The 22,429-nt window shown below is 37.1% G+C and overlaps 1 protein-coding gene across 3 annotated transcripts in view; it reads right to left on the reverse strand.

The window, feature by feature from the left end:
• Nucleotides 1-20,274, reverse strand: part of Marchf1 (membrane associated ring-CH-type finger 1) — a 409,990-nt gene extending 389,716 nt beyond the window's left edge. For all 3 annotated transcript variants that reach the window (XM_076853641.1, XM_076853639.1, XM_076853642.1), the window contains exon 1: nt 20,176-20,274. In XM_076853641.1, the coding sequence (XP_076709756.1) occupies nt 20,176-20,274 (99 nt within the window). The remainder of the gene's footprint in view (nt 1-20,175) is intronic.
• Between the last annotated feature and the right edge of the window lie 2,155 nt (nt 20,275-22,429).

Raw genomic sequence — 22,429 nt, forward strand, 5'->3', positions numbered from 1 at the left:
CAATACCAACAATATGCTGTCTCCAAGAGACTCACTTCGTAGGCAAAGACATTCACAGACTAAGGACAAAAGAATGTTGGGGGGGGGGGCGGGGTGCCATTCACATGGATCTCATAAACAAGCAGAGGTTTCTATCCTCATATCAGATAAAGTGACTTCAAGCCAAAGTTAATCAGAAGGGACAGAGAAGAACATTGCATACTGTTTAAGGGAGTTAAATATCAATAAGTCATAAAAACCATAAATATTTATGCCCCAAACAATGGAACATCTACGTACATCAAATAAACTCTTCTCAAATTCAAAAAGCAAGTAGACCATAACACAATAAGACTGGGTGACTTTAAAACACCTCTCTCACCACTGGAAAGATCCTCTGAACAAAAAACTAAATAAAGAAGCTATAGAACTAAAACATACAATTAATAGTATAGACTTCATAGACATATATATAATATTTCATTCATTAATGACTGACTACACTTTCTTCTCTGCAGCACCTGGTTCCTTTTCTAAAATAAACAATATCTTAGGCCACAAAGAAACTCTTAGCAAATACAAAATAAATAAATAAAGATAATACCTTGCATCCTATCAAATCATAATGGAATGAAATTAGAAATCAATGGTAAGATTAAAAATAAAAGCTGTGCTAACACCTGGAGACTAAACAATACACTATTCAATGATGAATGGACAGCAAAATATCAGGGATTAAATTTTAAAAAGTACTTAGAGGTAAGTAAATGAGAATAGCAAGACAACATATCAAAATCTCTGAGACACAATGAAGTTAGTGCTAATAGAAAAGGTCATTGCATTGAACTCCTTCATTAAAAGAATAGAAAATCAACAAATAAGTAATATAACATTATATATCAAAGCCCTAGAAAAAGAAGAACAATTAACACCAAAAGCAGTAGAGGACAGGAAATAATTAAAGTCAGAGCTGAAATCAATGAAATTGAAATGAAACAAACAATTTAAATGATCAACAAAACAAAAAGGTGGTTCTTTGAAAAAATAAATAAAATTGCAAAACCCTTAGCCATGCTAACAAAGAGAAAACTCAAATTACTAACATTCAGGATGAAAAATAAATCACAACAGATGCTACTGAAATGCAGATGATAATCAAAACCTATTTTAAAAATTTATACTCTAATAAAACAGAAAATTGTAAAGATATCGGCAAATTTCTAGAGACACAGGACCCACTCAAATTGAATCAGGAGGACATAGAAAATTTAAACAGATCTATTTCAAACAATGAAATTAAAGACTCCATGAAAAGCACACCAACAAAGAAAAGCCAAGGACCAGTTGGATTCTCAGCCAAGTTCTACCAGACCTTCAAAGCAGAACTATCACCAATCCTCCTCAAATTATTCCATGAAATAGAAAAGGAGGGAACCCTTCGAAACTCATTCTATGAAGCTAGTATCACCCTAATATCAAAACCAGGCAAAGACATATCAATCAAAGAAAGCTTCAGACCAATGTTCTTAATAAACATAGATGCAAAAATTCTTAATAAAATACTCACAAATCACATGCAAAACATATTAGAAAGACAGTGCACCATTATCAAGTGGGGTTCATCTCAGGAATGCAAGTTTGGTTCAACTTACAGAAATCAATGAACATAATTCATCACATTAAAAGACTTAAAGATAATAATTACATGACTATTTCAATAGATGCACAAAAAGCATTTGACAAAATACAGAATTCATTTATATGCAAAACACTAGAAATCTAGGGAGAGTAGAAACATATCTCAATATTGTAAGAGCTATATATACTAAACCCAAGGCTAACATCAGTCTTAATAGAGAAAAATTGAAAGCATTCCCTTTAAAAACTGGAACAGAATAGGGACCCACTCTTTTACCACTTCCATAGTCCTGGAAACACTAGCCAGAGCCATTTGAGAGAAGAAAGAAATTAAAGGATTCAAATAAGAAAAGAAGAACTCAAACTATCCCTATTTTCTGATGAAATGATCCCATATTTAGAAGATAAAAAAATTCCACCAGAAAATTCCTAGAACTCATAAACGAATTCAGCAAAGTAGCAGAATATAAAATTAACATCCATACATTAATTCCATTCCTGTACATCAGTGATGAATAAACTGAAAGAGAATTTAGGAAAACTATCCCATTCACTATAGCTTCAAAGAAAATAAAACATTTGGAAATCAATTTAACAAAAGAGGTGAAAGACCTCTACAATAAAAAATACAGAACACTAAAGAAAGAAATTGAAAAAGACCTTAGAATATGGAAAGATCTCCTATGATCTTGGATAGGCAGAATTAACATTGTCAAAATGACCATACTACCAAAAGTGTTATACAGATTCTGATCACCTTCTTTATAGAAATAGAAAAGGCAGTCGTGAAATTCATTTGAAAAACTAAGAGGCCTGGAATAGCCAAAACAATCCTCAGCAAGAAAAGTGAAGCAGGAGGCATCACAATACCAGAGTTAAATTATTCTACAGAGCTGTAACAACAAAAAAATGGCATGGTATTGGCACCAAAACAGACATAAAGACCAATGGTACAGAAGACACAAAGACCAACCCACATAAACTCAAACTAGACAAAGGTGCCAGAAGCACACATTGGAGAAAAGATAGCCTCTTCAACAAATGGATCTGGGAAAAGTGGAAATCCATATGTAATAAAATGAAATTAGACCCCTTATTGCTCACCCTGCACAAAATTCAACTCTAAGAGGATCAAGGACCTAGGCATTAGACAAGAGACCCAAATCTCCATCACATTGGCTTAGGAATGGAATTCCTCAACAAGACTCCTAAAGTACAAGAATTTAAATCAAGATTCAATAAATGGGATGATACCAAAAGAAAAACTTTTTCATAGCAAAGGAAACAATCAAGAATGTGAGGAGAGAGCTTACAGAATGGGAGAAAAGTTTCGCCATCTGCACCTCAGATAGAACATTAATATCCAGGATGTGCAAGGAATTCAGAAAACTTAACACCACAAAAACAAATAACACAATCAATAAATGGGCAAAGGAACTGAACTGGTACTTCACAGAAGAAGAAATACAAAAGGTCAAAAATATACGAAAAAAATGTTCAACATCACTAGCAATTAGAGAAATGCAAATTAAAACTACACTGAGATTCCATCTTGCTCCAGTCAGAATGACAATTATCAAGAATACAAGTAACAATAAATGTTGGTGAGGATGTGGGGAAAAGGTACAATCATATATTGCTGGTGAAACTGCAAAATGGTACAAGCACTCTGGAAAGCAGTTTAGAGATATCTCAGGAAACTTGGAATGGAACCACCATTTGACCCAGTTATCCCACCCCTTTGCTTAAACCCAAAGGTTTTCAAATCAGCATACTATAATGATGTGGCCATATCAATGTTCACAGCAGTTCAATTCACAATAGCTAAGTGATGGAACCAACTCAGATGCTCTCCAATATATGAATGGATAAAGAAAATGTGGTACATATATACAATGGAATATTACTCAGTCATGAAGAAGAATGAAATTATGGCATTTGCTGCAAAAGTGGATGGAACTGGAGTCTATCATGCTAAGTGAAATAAGCCAATCCAAAAAAAAAAAACCAAAGGCATGTTCTCTCTGAATCACAATAGGTGGTGTGGATGCAGAGGGGAGGAGTATAAATTCACCATATTGGACTGGGGGAAGTGTGAAGGAGGTAGGGGGAATGGGAATGGAAAGACAGTAGAATGAATCACACATAACTTTCCTATGTTCATATGTGAATATACAATCAGTGTAACTCCTCATACACAACCACAAGAATGGGAAGTTGCACTCCATGTATGACATATCAAAATATATTCTACTGTTATGTATTACTCTAAAGAACAAATTTTAAAATGCAAAAAAAAAAAAATGTGGACCTTGGTGGAACTTTCTGGAAACTTCTCTGAGTTTTCCAATAAAACTGCTGTGCAGTAGAGACATTGTCCTTCTCCTAAGAAGATCCACTTTCTCCCTTGAGAGCATCCCTTTCCCTTTTCCTGTTCCGTCAATAAACTCATTCCTATCTCATTCCTATTATTCTGAGTGACATGTATGAAATCTTTCTGACTTGATCACCAAAATCAGAGTTTAAAGAAGGGTTTTTGCACCAGCTCAGTTTCTCAAAAGGACCCAGCTTCCTAACAAGAGGATCCTGTGGCCAACAGATCGCCTGGAGAAGACACTGAGTCTCCTTCATTAACAGCGTATTCAAGCATACAAATAGGAAGTACTCAGTAAGTCTTAGATGGATGAATGAACCGTTCAAGTGTTAGAAAAAATAATGATATTGAATGGGAAGAAAGAAATACACAATAACGAACAATGCAGTGGGAATCCAGAAGGCTGGATTCCAGTGTTACCATTGCATCTGTAAATTTGGGGGGAATATTTTGATATACACACTCTGGGGTTTATTTTTATTTATCTGGAAAAAAAGATAAGTTTGGTAGCATTTGATCTAACTTGTCACCAGACTCTGAAACTGAAGCTCATATCTGCCTCAGAGACGATACCTGCGGGTTTTACTCACCTGTTGTGCTTTTCGCCATATGCTTCATGTGGACGGCTCCACCACCTTTCTAAGCTGATCTGAAATAACACCACTGCATCCTGCCTCCCTAGCCTACTACTCACATTTACTTGCTTCATGAATATAGACACTGTCTGAACTTACCTATGCTGCCTTCTCCTATGAAAATGAGGATTTGAGAGACAAGTGCTTTGCCTCTGTCCTCTATTAAAGCCACAGTGCCCACAGCATGGCTGGTACATGACAAGTCTACAGTGATTTGTGGGGTGAAAAAAAAAATCTTATTTAGATGAGATGATAATCTTACTCCAGGCTGTACTGTTCAGCACTTGCCAAGGGTCTTGTGTTTAGTTGTAATAATTGCATTTTGAGAACACCATTGTCAAACTAAATTGTTCCCAAAATTTAGACAACTGAGATCTATGAAGAGACTTGAAACAATTTTTCTTTAAAAAATCTGTTTTAGATGGGTATGCTGGTGTGTCCTAGAAAATAGAGGTTTTGTACATTAAATTTAGAAAATTGGAAGTATTTGGAGACTTGATCTGGGATAGATTAACTATAATCTATGCAGCACAGAAGGCACAAACTAGAATTAAAAGAATATTGAGTTTCAGAGTCTGGTGACAAGTTAGATCAAATGCTACCAAACAGCCTCCTCCCGGATCTTCTGAAGAAAAGTCCATGATTATTATCCACACAAAACCCACAGAAGATCAGGGAGGCGGCTGCATGGTGTATAGCTAAAGTGTAGTGCTTGACCGCGGATGAGATTATCATGTTACAGTTCCCATTCAGGTGACCTCTGTTACTGTAGGTTCCACAAAACCAATGCTAATGGAGATGTTGTCCCTCTGTAGGGAACAAATGGCGACAAAATCAGAAAGTGAGCAGGGGAGAGAATGGGGCAGGAGTTTGAGGCTGACCCACCAGGGAGGTGAGCTCAAATGAACAGAACCAATGCCTTAATATGTCATCTAACATTTTCCAACCCTCCAAATGCAGCATTTACATATTTTGGAAAGTAAATATTCAATGCCTTTTATATGGTCGCTCAAATTCTAAACATTGATGTAAATAGTGACATGTGAAATTAGCCAAGAGAAAGAGCATTTGCAAAAGGATTTTGAAAACTGCATTTGAAATTGTTTGATTTTTACAAATCTGAGGTATGCTGGACTTTAAAGTATCATATTTATTTATATTGCAAGGCCTATTTGTACTAAAAGCTCCTTAGATGTATGTTTTAAGAGCTCTATTAGGTATCGAAATCTTAAGGGGCTCGATTTAGAAGAATTAAATTTAGTCACTATCAGTGTAATTGTTATGGTTATAAAGTTAATTTAGCAGCTGAAATTAACCAATCTAGCAGTGGCAAAGATGATTTCTATATGTAAATGTGGTATTAAAATAGACTGTCTTATCCTTTCCAACAAAAAAAAAATAGCATGGCAAACATAAAATCTGCATTTAACTTCTTCGGAGACTATCAGAACCATCTGTACACATTGATCAAGTGTGAAGTCAGACTCTAGAACCCAAAGAAGGAACATATATATATTAAAGGCCACCATATCAGTTTTCCATTATTATACAACCAGCTACCCCACCCCCAACTTAGTAGTTTTAAACAATTACTTAGTTCATGATTCTGTCATCAGCTGGGTGCTGGTGGGTCTAAGATACCCTCTCTCCCATGTCTAGTGACTGGCTCCTTTTTGGTTGGGGGACACAATGTCAAGACTCACGTCTTATTGTTTAATAGCCACTCTTACTTCTCTTACTTATTTGCTTCATAAGAAATTTAAGAGAGTAAAACCTATCAGCTATCGTTTTTCTACTCTTCCATTGTCACACAGCAAAGTCACATAGCAAAGTCACATAGCAAAGCCCAGAAACTGTGGGAGAACACTACCAAAAGTCTAGAATGTAAGGAGATAACAACAACTGGGGCCATTACTACAACGAATCCACCACAGCTACATGGCACAAACCAATAAGCAACAGGGCTCATTACTACAATGAATCCAGCACAGCTACATGACACAAACCAAGGTAAAACCAAATCTTCACAATAAATAGTGACAGTGACCTATTTCAAAAAATAACCAATAAGTGTGCTGAGAAAGATAACGAGAAACTAGATTTCAAGTTACACAAGATGAAGGCCCGTCCCTCTTTTTTTTTTTTTTTTTTTTTACCAATATTCTTAGTACTCCGTCCAGTTTTGTCTCATTTTCATAAATACATGTTTTAAATGAAAAGAAATTTTCCTGTTTATGGCGTAGGATGCTAAGACATATGTTCTGTAGAGCCCAGTGGGGAAAAGTAGGGTGACATCATGGTTTGGAGCATGACCTCTGGAGTCAGACTGCCTGGGCTTCCATCCTGGCTCTGCCTTTTATTAAGTTTGTTTCATGAGAGAAAGGATCACATCCTTTTGGGATTCTAAATTGCTGACTTATAAAACGAAGATAAGGAAGATACCCATTTGTGGTGATGTTAAAGATGGCTCCCAAATTATTAGTCATCACTTTGTTTTCAAGAGGCAGGTTCTGTGACACCCCCCCTCTTTTGAATAAAGTGGGATTATAACTCTTTTAAGCAACAGGTCTGTTGAAAATAATGCTGCATGACTTCCATGATTTCCTCATAAAATGTAATGCAACTTAGCTTTGATTGTTAGAACACTCTCGTTCTGGGAGCCCTGAGCTTCCATTCAAGAAATTTCACCATCTGGAGATCGCCATGCTATGAGGAAGCCAAGTGACACGAAACAGCTACGTGTAGAAGCTTCAGGTAACAGTCTTCTTCTTGGATTCTTCCTAACCTATGCTCCAAAACACTGATTGAACAATCAGATGACTCCAACTGCTGATTTACTTTACAATTTTGAGTCTTTCCAACTGAGACCCCAGGCACCATGGGGGTAGTGAAAAACCATCCCTGTTATGCCTTGCCTAATATTCTAAAGAACAGAATTCATAAACATTGGAGTGTTTGTTTTAAGCCACTGCAGTCTGAGGATGTTTGGTATGTGGCAATAGTATTTATAACAGAACTGTGGCACCTGGATAAAAAAAGGTATTGCCCTAAAACCCCCAATATGTGCCTTGACTTTGAAGCAGAAACTGGAAGGACCTCATGATGGTTGATTTTATGTATTGACTTGACTGGGTCACTGGGTGCCCAGACTTTTGGCCAGATATTACTCTTGGTGTGTCTGTGAAAGTGCTTCTAGACAAGATTAATAATAGAAATGGTGAACTGAATAAAGGTTCACCTTATTAAAATGGACCTCCCTCAGCCAATCTGCTGAAGATCTGAATATAACAGAAAGCCTATGTAAGAGAAAATGCCTCCTGCCTGACAGCTTGAGCTGGGACAGAGGTCTTCTCCTGCCTCTGGACTAGAAATACTGGCTCTTCTCGGCTCTTCAGCATCCTGGCTTTGGGATTGAACCTATACCATTGGCTTGCCCAGGTCTCCAGCTTGCCAACTGCAGATCGTGGGACTCCTCAGCCTCCTGGAATGCATAAGCCCATTCCTTACAACAAATCATATGCATACACCTCCTCTTCCTGTTTTCTCCAGAGAACCGTGACTAATACAGACCCTAGAGAGACTCTGACTGAGAGTTGGATAAACCTAAGGGGACTATTGACCCAAGGTGAGAAACCTGGAAAGAAATTGTTACAAGAGGTTGAACAATGGCTGATCATCATTAATGGTAAAAAAAATTTAGCAATGCGCTTACTTACTTAGGTAAGGGGGTTATTGATCAAGAGACTGTACATGATAAAATACAAATGGAGATAAGAACTGAGAGAAAAAAATCTAAAGCTTTCAAACAAATCAAACAAGCTGTAAAGGAAATAAAGGAATCCTGGACTTACTGTGTTTAAAAATATTTTTTTTTCTTTTTATCCAGTTTCTCCCAGCAGAAGAGTTTCAAATTAGGAAAACAGCTCCAGGCAAATATCAATTCCCTGTTCCTCTCAAGTAAACACCTGGAGTTAACATGAAGTCCAGGGAATGACTGTACAAAACTTTCTGCAAGAGCTTAGAAAGATTGGAAGTGGTGGGGCCGGGGTTGTGGCTCAGTGGTAGAGCACCTGCCTGGCATGTGCTAGGCACTGGGTTCTATCCTCACACTACATAAAAATAAATGAGTAAAAGAAAGGCATTGTGTCCATCTACAACTAAAAAAAATTAAAAAAAAGAAAGAAAGATTGGAAGTGATGCCTCATAAACCCTTTCAAAGACACAAGAGCCTTCCAAGGATTTTGTCTGTCTTTTGATTTTTGTACCAGGGATTGAACCCAGGGACGCTTAACCATTGAGCAGCATACTCAGCCCTTTATATATTTTATTTTAAGACAAGGTCCCATAAATTTCTCAGGGCCTCGCTGAGTTGTTGCAGATGGCTTTGAACTTCTCGTGCTTCCTGAGCTGCTAGAATTACAGGCACGTATCACTACACCAGGCCAAGGATCTTAAGAATATCCTGGTAAGCCTCCTTTTTGAACAATATAAATTGATCATTTTAAGGGTGTGGGGTCCAGTAGCCCCGCAGGAAACCAAAAGTTTAGAAGAGTTGACCTTACCAAGACTTGTGGGTATTCCATTTGAAATCATTGATTATTTTAGTTTTCTAAGCACAGCCTACTCTTTGTCTAGTGGAGTGCATTAAACATTGACATGTAGGAAATCCATGAAATGTTCACAGACACTGGTCAGCTTCCTGCTGTTGGACTTGCCATCATTTTAAGTAAGAGGCAAGCCTGAGTGTGCTTCTCATATGAACCACAGGTCATATGTTATGGAAAAGAGATAATATGTCAGGGGAGGAAGCCTAAGGCCTGGGGCAGAATCAAGAACATGAGAACACTGTTTATGGGAGGGAGGAATAGACTCTAGTTTGGGCAGGGGGGTGGCGGGGAGGGTGTCGGGGTGGTCGGGGAGGACTTGAAACAAGTACCCAACTGGGTTTCAGAATCTGTATGCCTCAGCCACTGCTAGAGGTCTTCTGTCTGCCTCCTGTTGAATAAGAGTGTCTCTGGAGGTCATCCAACAGGGGAAATGTGCAGTCAACAGACAGCTTGTCTCTCTACTTCAGAGGTCTTCAGACTGAGAAATACTATACCAGAGTGTACCCAAGAGGCCTCACCTGCAACTGGAAAGTGTAGATGAGAAGCTCCTGGGTGACAAAATGAGGTGAGAGCTCAGAGGTCTTGGGGGAGGCAGTAATTGTATTTTTCACCCGGGATTGCAAAGGGATATGTTTCTGTCCAGTGTGCTCTATGGTGCTTTTAAAACAAGAGGACAAAATTTTAAGATTTAACTCATTAAGCTTTGGGGCAATTCTTTACAATGGCAACTGGAAATACGATTTCACAGAGATGTTGTGTGAGTTAATGTGAAAAGCATATAAGATGATTTTTTTTTTTTATGTTTTAAAGAACTTTATTTATTTATTTATTTATTTTTTATTAGTTGTTCAAAACATTACAAAGACAATGTTTTATGGAACATATAGGAAGTATTCAGTAATTATCAGCTAGAATATAAATACATAAAATTTATTTTAAAATTTATTTCTAGTAGGGTTGGGATTAGAGAAAAACTGCATTTGCCTTCAAAGCACATATATTTAGCAAGTTAGTCAGGGAAAGTGTCTTAATGCTGTTTGCCAGGAATGTAGAGCAGGAAACCTGATTAGTAGCCAACACTTACATATTCACATTCAAAGCTACTAATCCCAGGATTTCTTTCTATAACTTGGGGCACCTACGGGAAATGGCCACTTCCCTTGTCAACTTCAAACAGAGCAGAGACTGCTCCCTTGACATCCTCTATAGAGTTTACAAGTCCATACAAATCAAGTACCTCATATTCGCTGTCTTAATTCAAATTCAGCACAGTGGTTTTTTCCTTAGGCCTTCCTACTTTCCAAAAGTCATTTAATTGATGCTACAAGTACTGATATCCCCAAAGAGTATCAAAAGAGGAAGAGAGAGAGAAAAAAAAGAAACTTTTCACAGAGCACTTCATATAGAATTGAGCCAGGACAGTACCTGTATGTTCCACAATAAAATAAAGCATTATTGTGAAGTTGAAGACTAAAAGACACTTTATTGTGATTTATAACAATGAAAAAAACCCATAATTTTGCCATTTCCCTTAGTATTCAAATATTCACAAAATAATTTCATGCACGTAAACTCTCAACGAACTTCTCCATTTGAAATCATTGATTATTTTAGTTTTCTAAGCACGGCCTATTCTTTATAAAAGCTAAAGAACTGGTAAAACAAAAGGCAATCAAGAGCATTACTACCATAAAGATGAAGAAAAGTAAAAAGGCAGATCTAGATAACAGATATTTCCAAAAATCAAATATAAAAGTCCCTTTATGAAATATTAAAAAATACATAGCATAAAGAACTAGGTAAAACGCCATTAAAGTAAAAGATAGCATGTGTTTCTCTACAAGTCCTCACTCTAAAAAATTTCTTGAATCTATAAAACCACGAGGATCGACTCGAGTCAGCAAAGGAAAGACATAAAGCTAGGCTTCACTTACCTGAGACAAACACATGATCTGCTCAGGTAGAGGTCAGCCTTGGCAAACTTTGAACAGCAATGAGTTAATTTTTTATTGTCATTATAATTATAAAGATCTGAAGTACAGAGCCATGCAACCTTACAGATTTCTTTATCACAATAGAAGGTATTAATTAATGAGACATTTCTAAGAATAACAAAATATGTTGATAAAAATGTAGGCAACATAGGAAATTAATTGCTTAATGATGTTTATTTTGTTCCACAAAATCTTAGACACCTTAAAAACATTAATTCATTTTAATTCTCCTAACAGTATGAGGTAGTCCGTATGTATGTATGTGTGTGTGTATATATATATATATATATATATATATATATATATATATATATATATACCACTATTTTACATTTGCAGAAACTGAGGCACAGACATGTTAAATATCCTCACTGAAGTCCCACAGGTAGGAGATTAGAAAGCCCAGATTCGAACCCCATCAGTCTCTCTTCAGGTACAGGCTTTTAACCATGTCACTGTTGCCATTCAACATAGGCAGCCACGTAACAAGTCCCAAATTCCTTCTAACTCAGAAGCATGAAGTTTCTCTTATACACTCACCAGACTCTAACAGAATGCCTGAGCCAGATGGTAGCCCTTGACAGTCAAAGGTGAATCTTTTTATTTTTAATTTTTTATTTGTTCTGCTTAGTTGTACATGACAAGAATGCATTTCAATTCATCTTACACAAATGCAGTACAATATTTCAATTCTCTGGTTGTACATGTTATAGAGATGAACCATACGTGCAATCATACATACACCTAGGGTAATGATGTCCATCTCGTTTCACCATCTTTCCTATCCTCATAAGCCCTTCTCACCCTCCACTTTGCCCAATAAAAGTTCCTCCATTCTTCCCATCCCACCCCATCATAGATCAGGATTCACTAATCAGAGAAAATATTCAGACTTTGTGTTTTGGGGATTAGCTTATTTCGCTTAGCATAATATTCTCCATCTCCATCCATTTACCTGCAAATGTCATAATTTTATTCTCTTTTAATGCTGAATAATATTACATTGTGTATATATATCACAGGTTTTTTTTTTTTTTTTATCCATTCATCTACTGTTGGCCATCTAGGTTGGTTCCACAGTTTAGCTATTGTGAATTTAGCTGCTATAAACATTGGTGTGGATATGTCACTATAGTATGCTGATTTGAAATTCTCTGAGTATAGACTGAGGAGTTGGATAACTGGGTCAAATGGTGGTTCTATTCCAAGTTTTCTGAGGACTCTCCACAGTGTTTTCCAAAGTGGTTGTACCAATTTGCGGTCCCACCAGCAATGTATAAGTACCTTTTCCCCCACACCCTGTTCAATCCTTAGCAAGAAAAGTAAAGCAGGAGTCATCAAAATACCAGACTTTAAATTATACTACAGAGTGATAGTAACGAAAACAGTATGTTATTGGCACCAAAATAGACATGTAGACCAATGGTACAGAATGGAAAACACAGAGACCAACCCATATGAATACAGTTATCTCATTCTAGATGAAGGTGCCAAAAACGCACATTGGAGAAAGGGTAGCCTCTTCAACAAATGGTGCTGGCAAAACTGGAAATCCATATGTAGCAAAATGAAATTAAACCTCTATCTCTTACCATGCACAAAACTCAACTCAAAGAGGATCAAAGACCTAGGAATTAGATCAGAGACTCTGCACCTAATAGAAGAAAAAGTAGACCCAAATATTCATCATGTCGGATTAGGCCCCCAAATTTCTTAACAAGAGTTCTAAAGTGCAAGAAATAAAATCAAGAATCAATAAATGGGATGGATTCAAACTAAAAAGCTTCTTTTCAGCAAAAGAGATAATCATTGAGGTAAAGAGTGAGCCTCCAGTATGGGGGCTCAGTATGGCAAAATTTTACCACACATACACCTCTAGAATATATAAAGAACTCAAAAAACTTAAGACTAAAAAAACAAACAACCCAATCAATAAGTGGGGTAAGGAACTGAACAGACACTTCTCAGAAGAAGATACGCAAGCGATCAACAAAAATATGAAAAAGTGCTCAACATCTTTAGTAATTAGAGAAATGGGCAGTTATCAAGAATACCAGCAATAAAAAGGTAAATCTTTCACTCGTAATTGGCTAACTATATACAGAACTGCATCTTCTAAAGCCTGAATGAACCGTAGTAGTAATTTCACAGTTAAGGTTCATATCAAAAATAGTTCTAGGTTAAAATAAAACATATTTCTGCAATTTAAGTTGTTAAAGCTGAGCCACTTGATAAGTTTATAATTTTGAGTAAAATTGGAGAGCAAAACTGTGTTACAGATCTAAATCTGTACAACTTTCAGTCACTGAGCATTTACAGCCACACACCACTGTAGGGAGCTTATTGAAGAGTAAGCCTGCTTGGCTTTACAGGCAGGCAGGGTTACTACCCGCACAGAATCAAACCACGTGTGTAATCACATAGCTGGCTCCTCGTTAACAAATTTGTTCTTCGTATCTCACCTGAGGCTTCACTTTGTGCCCTGTGGCATTGCACGTCCATTGCTCTCCTGGTGTCAATTTTTCCCCCCTAAGAAACTCTTTTTTCTTCATAATGACACCAAAAGTCACCATGAATGCAATGTCCTAAAGAATGCAAAAGTCCTAAAGAATGCAATGTGTTACTTCATATCAGAAAATGTGTGTTTGTTGCTAGTGGTGAAGAGAACCCACTGCAGTTTTGTCCCATCTCCTTTTGTTATCCAGATGTGCACAATTTAATGAATAATCAAGATTAAAAAAAAAAACAAAAAACGAGAGGCTGACACCCAGCATCCATGAGCTCTCTGTCCTTTTTACTCTTTTTTAAGAGCAAAGGTTTATCACCTATCCTACCCTCCTGTCACTCCTCTTTCAATTATTTAACAGGGTTGCAGAGACAGGAAAGAGAATGAGTATCGAACAGATGTCATTTCTCATCGTCACCAGGAGGTTATGAAGGCTGCTGCAAGTGGCTCAGGGTGCTTTGCCTGGGAATGAGCTGGGGAAAGCAATGCTGAAGCTGTGACCCTTCCCCTTCAGCAGGCCCTGGAATGAGGGGATTCCAGATCCACTGTCAGCATTCTTTGTGATGTAAAGAATTGACATTGCAATGCAATGTTGGCTAATCAGCAAGTTCTAAAAATCCTGATTAATAAAACATGCAGAGCTACACCTGCTTTTCCCATGCTCCAAGATTCTTCTGCATCAAGATCTTTGTTCAACTGCCTTCAAACACAACCATCGCAGAGTCTCATTAAATCAGCCATGAATTCATAATAAATTTTTTTTAGAAGAGTCACATCAAGGAGGAATTCTACAATTTACCTGCCTAATTAAGGCCACAATTAAAAAAAAAAAAATACTGACCAGGGTGTGCCAGCAATTACTAATTGTTATCATACGATAGTCAATAAAATGTGTTATTCAGTCTTACTTATTAATGCAATTACCCACAACATCTGTTTTAAACAAGAAAAATTAATGTGAATTATGCTAATTTCATTGCTGAAAGCAAATAATAATATGGAAATTTTCTGGTTTTCATTATGTGAAAGTATTTTAACACTATTAGCATACTCAGTGGAATTCATTCTAAGCACATGGGACTCTAATACTCAATTTAGACTCAAGATAGTTGTTGGAAAGTGCTCTTTGAGAGAAATGAAAAGGGGTATTAGCCTTTCTACCCCCTGGCATTCTCCCTGTAGTGTCAGACTCACACCTGCTGAAGATGCATTTCATTTGGTTAATACAGAGCATTAACCTGTATGCTTGGGTTAAATGTGCTCTCAGTACAGGTTATTCATAAATTAATGTTTGTGATGACTTCACACAGATCCCAGCTATTTCCAGTTTCAGGAGTCAGTTATTGCCCAGGAAACAAAGCAGGAAAATATCGCACTTGGCAAAATGTCATATAAGGCCCTATATGCTGTAAGTGACAAACATCCAACCTGAAAAAAAGAAAGGCTTAATCATAAAGGACTTATTGAATTATTTCATCTGATTTTACAATTCCTTAGCTAACACTATAAAAAGAAGCCAAAACTATCATTCAAAAGTTAGAAGTTACCGGGATTATATTTTTGTATTATACTTTAGTGCCTCAAAAAATCACACCAATCCCCAAATGCAGTAATGACAGAAAGCACAGCAGAGTGATAGTCGAAAGATCTGTACTTTTTGTCCCAAATTTACCACTAACCTAATTGTGTGGCATTGGCAAGCTCATAATTTTCTGTGAGCTTCAATTGAGAAATTAAGATAAAGAATTTTTGAGGAATTGTCTGATTCTTGGGATACTTTGTTTCTACAAATTTTGCTTAAGAAACATGAAAAGTTCAAGGTAACTTAATTGCAAAGAAAAAGTACAGGATATGAAATCAGACTGTCCTGAATTCTAATCTCAGCTCCAACCCAGAGATTTCAAGGTTTTTTTTGTTTTTGTTTTTTTTGTAATTTTTTTTCCAACTAAAAAATGGGAATTACTAAATCTATACTTTATCCATTATGTTCAAAATGAAGGCATATATCAAAAATCCCCATGGGCTTTCACTTCATTGATACTTCTGAAGAGATTTCTAAATAACAGATCTGCAGCAACTTTGAGAGAAAGAGAGGAAAAAAGAAAAAAAAAAAATGATGGCCCAGGGACCATGGTTGGAGAGGGATATCCTAAAAACAAAGAAAAGAAGTTCAGCATAATTTGGCGGGGGCAGGGGATGAAAACTTTGAAGTACAGAAATATCACAATATAATCAAAGTTGTAAAAGATAAAACACGTATAAACACGGGGAGTTGTTTTTATCCCTCCAAAACTTCTAAATACATTTATCATGTAGGTCAACCCAAGAGTGAGAAAAGATCAGAAAGAAAGGGTTCATTCCTTTTCTCCTCTTCCATAACTTCCATCATCTCAAATCTGATCCCCTTGTGCTGATGACGGACACAGTAGCATTCAGAGCAAGTGGCAATAGCACCTTAGTGTGATCTCAGGTGTGTCCCACATTTGAAACAGTGAGTCTTAGAGACATTTGCTTGCAAATCCTGTAGAGTTATAAAGCATGCATCCTAGAGTTTAACTAAATACTAAAAATTATACAATCATTATAATTTTCAGATAGAGAAGGAAATTAAGTTACCCCAAGAGGGCTAAGAATTTGATTAATAAAATCCAATATTCTTATAAGAGACCAAAGTCTTTTAGGCCCAAATCTCTAACATGAATTAATTACAGCCTAATAAATGGTATTACCATAGCTAAAAGGAAAAGAAAGACCAGATTAATAGAAGTAAAACGGCCCACTTTGCAAAGTAGGCAAATGAGACCCAAAGGAGCTAAATTGTCAGTCTCTAACACCAACCAGAGAAAGAAATCTGGAATTATAAAGTCTTCATAGCAGTATCTTCCCCTGTGGCTTTCCCAAGATCAAGTTTTTCCCAAAGGGTAGGTGAATCGTCTCCCATTCAAACCATTTCATTTCCCAACTGATTCTATACTCCTAAGGAGAATCTGACTAGTAATTCCCTTCCAGAATTATCTAGAGCTTCCACTCAAATATTCCATCACTAATTTAATATGTCTCCTGATATAAGATTGTTAATTTGACCAACTGCATTTTGTTAAATTAACAGACTGACGTCTCTCCACTTCATGAGACATTGAAGTGATTGAGGTAATGGTTCAGGTTGCTTCAGTAAAGTCTTGGTTGTGCTAATGAAGACTATGCCTTGGATGCAAGTGTGAGGCACTGTCCTAGGAGTGCCCAGGGAACCTGTGGAGCTAGTGCCCCTACCCATGTGCATAATGGCATAATACCCACTTGACCCAAACAGGGTGTGTGTTATCTTGTTTTTGTGAAGTTTCTAGGGTTGTTAACCAAACAGATAATTACAACATTATGCCATATAAAATATGTCAAAATCTATCAAAATATGTCAAAATCTATCACAATATGTCAAAATCATTAAACTCGAAAGCAGAAATATTATTTTTTTTGAAGTTTAATCTGTTTCATATTTTTATAGCCCAGATATTCTGGATTGTAGCAATCATTAATAAATACTTTTTTATTATTTTCTTTTTTCCCTTTAAATGCTTAAAAAAAACACAAACAAAAACCCTGATGCCAAGTTAATAATTTATTCAAGAGTCTTTAAGTTTCTTGTGGAATAGAAATCAATTTGGCTTACATTTAAATTATCAAATTTCAATTCTGTGAATAGATCATACTGTCTCTGCACATGGATTCTTTGAGTAACTTCAAGACAAGAAAAAAATCTACCAAGGAAGCTTACAAGGAGGATGTTTCTCATTTGTGCAACAATCAGGAATTATCCAGATAGTTCAAGATGTTTTACTTTTAGAGGGAACCATCACTTAAACTTAGAGAAACCATTGTATAATACTAAATATTTGTCTTGCCTTCTAGCACATAGGGCACATGTTAATTTTTCTACCTTAAAAGTCATTTATCATTCTTTTAGATTATTTATTCATCAAAAGAAGCAATTTAATGGCCACGGGATTTCATAATATGTTTCAAACATGTTTTAATGAGAAACTTTAAACTCCATTCTAGAGAAAACCAAGAAGAATTTGAAACTTTAAAAGTGCTTCCCCTTCTGACACTCAGAACTATATATCTTTTTAAAAGAGTATGTAGACTGGGAGTTTCCTTTCATTTTCTCATGATGAGCCTAATTTTTCTTTGAGAATCTCCCTCTGACTCCCACTGGGGAATATTGTTAGCCACTTGCTAAACAGATACTTTTAGGGACAAGCTTCTATACTTATAGAAGGGAGGGGAAATTGCTGCTCTTTTAAAAGACTGTTAATGTGCCTTAATTTTTTTTTGTTTGTTTTAGATAAGACTCAGAGAAACTTACAAGAAACCATCCAAAATCAGTGAGTCTCTCTGTCTGCCATTTTGTTTTGAACACATGATTTATGATCTCAAACTGAGAATGTTCAGAAGTGTGCCCACCTCTACACGCAGTCATCAGCCTGAGCTTTCTTTGTGCAGGGAGATCACTATTTTACAAATTGGCTCCAGTGCTTTCCTTACTTACGCCAAGTAATTAAAACTGTCTCTTCTCTTTAATCTCCTGTTCTTAATGGTTTTTCACTTACCAAGAGATGTACCCACTGGGTTCTGCCATGTTATTAAGGTGTTTTTGCCCTGGAAAGAGTTGGTGCTCATATAAGGAGACTTTGAAAGTTTTCTGAGGATGTTTGAAGATGTGGCTTAGTACTAATATCTGAATAAAGATTGAGGCTACTGCCAGATAAACTGGCTCATACCTGTAATCCCAGCAACTCCAGGAGCGGAGGTAGGAGGATTGAACATTTGAGGCCAGACTTAGCAACTTAATAAGGCCTTAAGCAACATACCAAGTCCCTATCTAAAATAAAAAAATAAATAAATAAAATGTATGAAGTTTTCTTCAGTAATTGTTAAATGTATCTAAATATTTAGAGCATGAGTGACTTATATGTAACTTTTATAAGAATCTTGCTTTTAGCATTTCATATTTCTTTCAAACCTAGCCAGTATCCCCTGTTCCTCTTACCCTGTACCAATAAACTTGCTATTTCTTTGCTATTCTAATAATCACATTATCAAGTCATAGGAAGAGACATAATACAGAGAATATTTCCAATTAATTTAAAGCTAATAAGTTTCTTTACCAAGGATATTTTATTCACCAAAACACCTGATGTGCTTATGACAGGGACATTACTGAAGGAAAGGTATCTCTTGCACTAAGTTAGTCAAGAAACTCTGCTCAAAGATGTCTACAAATTCTACCCACTTCAGTAACTCATTGTTCTTGAATGACATTTTTAAAAAACAGTTCAAATAAAATAGAAAGAGGATGTAAATGTCTTTTGTCATTTGAAATCAGTCAAGTTCAACATTCTGCCCCTCACAGACTCTCCTTGACAGGCCACTCCTATTACCTTCATTTGTTTCTTTTTGGCAGGAAGAGGGGAGAGTGGTGTTAAGTTTGTTGCTTCCTCTGTCCCCAGCACCTACCCTTGAGAAGAAAAGATGAACATACAGACCAAGAGGTGGGGATGGCTCAACTCCTACAAAGCTAATGACACCTGAGGATGAGGCCATAGCTATGCTAGAGATACGAGGATTCCAGTTCCTGGCATTCTATCTCAAGTTCCCTATTAGGGAAGTAAGACAACACCTGAAATATTTTCACCCAATATCCCCGACTCTGCTCAAACACTTTCTTAAAAACTTGAAGTGAGTTCCCAGCATCTGATCTTTAAAGCGGATTAACTTACAACAACAGCTGTTAAACTTCACTACAAAATAAAGCTCACATGTACTGTTGAATATTATGGCTTCTTTTAAGTTTCAAATAATGCTTTTTTTTTTTTTTTTTGGAAAGAATAAAATACACGTGAACAGACACCAAACGAGTAGTACACCTGCATGCACTATGAATGAATGGAGAGCAGCCAGTCGTAGGGGGCACCAGTTCCTGCTGTATCCTCAGTGTTACAGCCTCCCTGGCTTCTCTTTTGCTTTGTTATGATATTTTCCAACACTTCAGTTTCATGGGCAGTGGGTAAAATTAGGAAGCATCAACAGTTCCACTGTCTGAAAAGGGACAAAGCAACATCCACAACCAGCCCAGGGGACCCAGGTTGCACCCCATGAGCCATTCAGTCAAAAGTGACTCTGTAGATGGTTAGAAAAAGAATCATAAGTTTTTATCTGTTAAACAGTAAATATTCTTCTCTATGGATTTGATTCCTGCCTTCATTCAGGAAATAGGGGTTGTTTCTTTTGTCCCTGTTAATTACAAATGTTTTCCCTTGGATCTACATTTCCGAGCTGGATTCCAGCTGCTCTTCAAACCTTAGACAGGCATCCTGTGTGCAGAGAGCTGTGTTGGCTACAGTGGCTTGGTTCTCTTATTTTGGCAAATCAAACCTCCTCTTACCTCGACTTCCTTGTTCTTCTCTTTGTTTCTGCCCATTGAACTTCTCCCATTGCTGGCAGTCTCCCGAGCAGGGATTACGGAAATCTGGTGGAGGGGCATATTGGCAGGGCTGCAGGTTGCCAATTCCTGATTGGCTGCCTTATCTCTTTACTCGCCCTGAGTAGCCCACCTGCACAATTGTTCATATCCTTGCTTTGTCAAGCCCAGGTCTAAATAAAAAGGGAGAAAAAAAAAGTGTTTGAGACACTATGCAGCAGCAGCCAGAGTCTTCCAGCCAAAACGTCAAGCACACTGAAAGGGGTGTTTAAAAGAAATGCAAGAAGCAAAGAATCCAGGGGGTATTGCATTCTCAAAAGGACGATTTACTGCAAGTCATAACTGCACTGCTTTGTCACTGGAGCACCCCCTCTCCCCTAAGAGCATTGTGGGAGACAATTCAATTTCTATGGTACCTAATAACTGTCATGGAAACCAAGGAAACCTAGGTCTCACAGGCCCTTATTAGCAACTGCTTCCTTTAATGGCACGGACTCCCGCTTTTGCAGCGGCTGCCACTTTGGCTATTGTTTCTCCCCCACCCCACCCCACCCCGGATTCTCCAGGAAGCTACTAAGCACCCAGAGACACTGCATCCTGCTGACTAGGTAAATAAACAGAAGGCTGAAAAGCTTAGTGTCCTATTTGGAGCCAAATCTCTTCCGTGAAAAGCTCCGCTAGCTGACTGTGTCCTTCATGCATCTACAATAATCTGCTTAGGTCAAAGGATCTGCCTTGAAGTGAAGAGCATCAAATCAAATGAGGTGGGGAGAGAGAGAGAGAAAGAGGCAGAGGAGAGGAATATTGGGCGTGATTGCAAATGTTCTTCTGTGGCCTGTTGAAAAGCATTTTAACTGTTCACCCTGTCTGCCTTACATCTGCAACAGGAGTCTCAGGTGTCAGTCACTCGGAAGCACAGATCTCTACTCTCAGCTTTATTGGAACTCCCCAAAATATACTTGTTAGATTCAATAGCAGCTCTTGCCTGCTTTTCCAGGAAGAAAATAGACTCTGCTGAGGACTTTACCATCCTCTCCGTAGCGTTAAACGATTTGGAAAATATAAATGGAGAATCAGAATTTCTGCCCTTTAAATTAAAAACAAAGCAAAACAAACTTTTTAAACACTTCGATCTCTCAGTGAATTTTTATATACATTAACTTTGTAAAAACTGTTTTCCCTCCTGCAGTTATTTCCTTTCTGTAAATGACATAGAAGATCTTCAAAGCAGTTTCTAATTGCAATGCATCGCTAACCATCTTCTTATTCCACAACAAAAATGCCATTTCCAATATGATGTTACAATTGGCTCAAGCTCAGGATAGAGGTAAAATGTGAAAAAAGATAGGTACTTTCATTGGTAATAAAGCCAAAGATTATAAATATAAAGACTGCCCCCAAAATCTTTCATCCAGATGTTTGTGTTCAAATAAATTCTCCAATGCATTTTCAAGATCTGTCCAATTGTGTGTTCCTTTTAACTTAAGTTAGTCACCTTCACATGGCTTTCACCCCTATCATCCATTGGGCTTTTCAGGAGATTCTATAATACACAGACAACTTGTGACACACTGGTATAGACTCTGGTTCAGCAAGGCATATACCTGAGCAGACAGTTTTTAAAACAGTCACAGGTGACTTGCACAAGCCAATTCTGAGATTCACTAGAATATCTCAGTAAAATAATCTTGGCACAATAAGTTAATTAAAGTTTGTATTGCAGAAACTCTCCTGCTTTAGAATAGATACAAAAAAAAAAAAAAAGCAGGGAACTGGGCACCCTACAGGTGGCGTTGGTTCATCTTGTCCTAGCTTAAAAAGTGTATTTGTGAGATGCAGAAACGTTAATGAAGAGCTTAGATAAGATAACCTTGTCCAAAAATGCCACACCCACTGTTAAGTTGATGATGCTAAAGGTTTGCTATGGCTCAAGGATCACATCTGTGAGCTGTATGTGTGAAAGGAAACTTTCCTCTCTTGAAAAAAGGGAATGTTAAGCCCTTTATCTAGAAGGACTGTCTTAATTAACAGAAGGTTGGAAATAGAAGTCTGTAAATCTAATAGTCTGTGACAAATACAAAAAATGTAAATCATAAAGCTCTTTAGAAGAGGAATACTGTCAGTGTTTGCAACCATGAAAAGTTCCATTAAAAGCCAAGGCAGTTTTCCAGATAAAGTTAGACTTCAGTACTTTTGCGTAAAATATTCATTAAAGTTA

The sequence above is a fragment of the Callospermophilus lateralis genome, chromosome 4 (assembly GCF_048772815.1).
Source record: "Callospermophilus lateralis isolate mCalLat2 chromosome 4, mCalLat2.hap1, whole genome shotgun sequence".
NCBI classification, from domain to species: Eukaryota; Metazoa; Chordata; class Mammalia; order Rodentia; family Sciuridae; genus Callospermophilus; species Callospermophilus lateralis.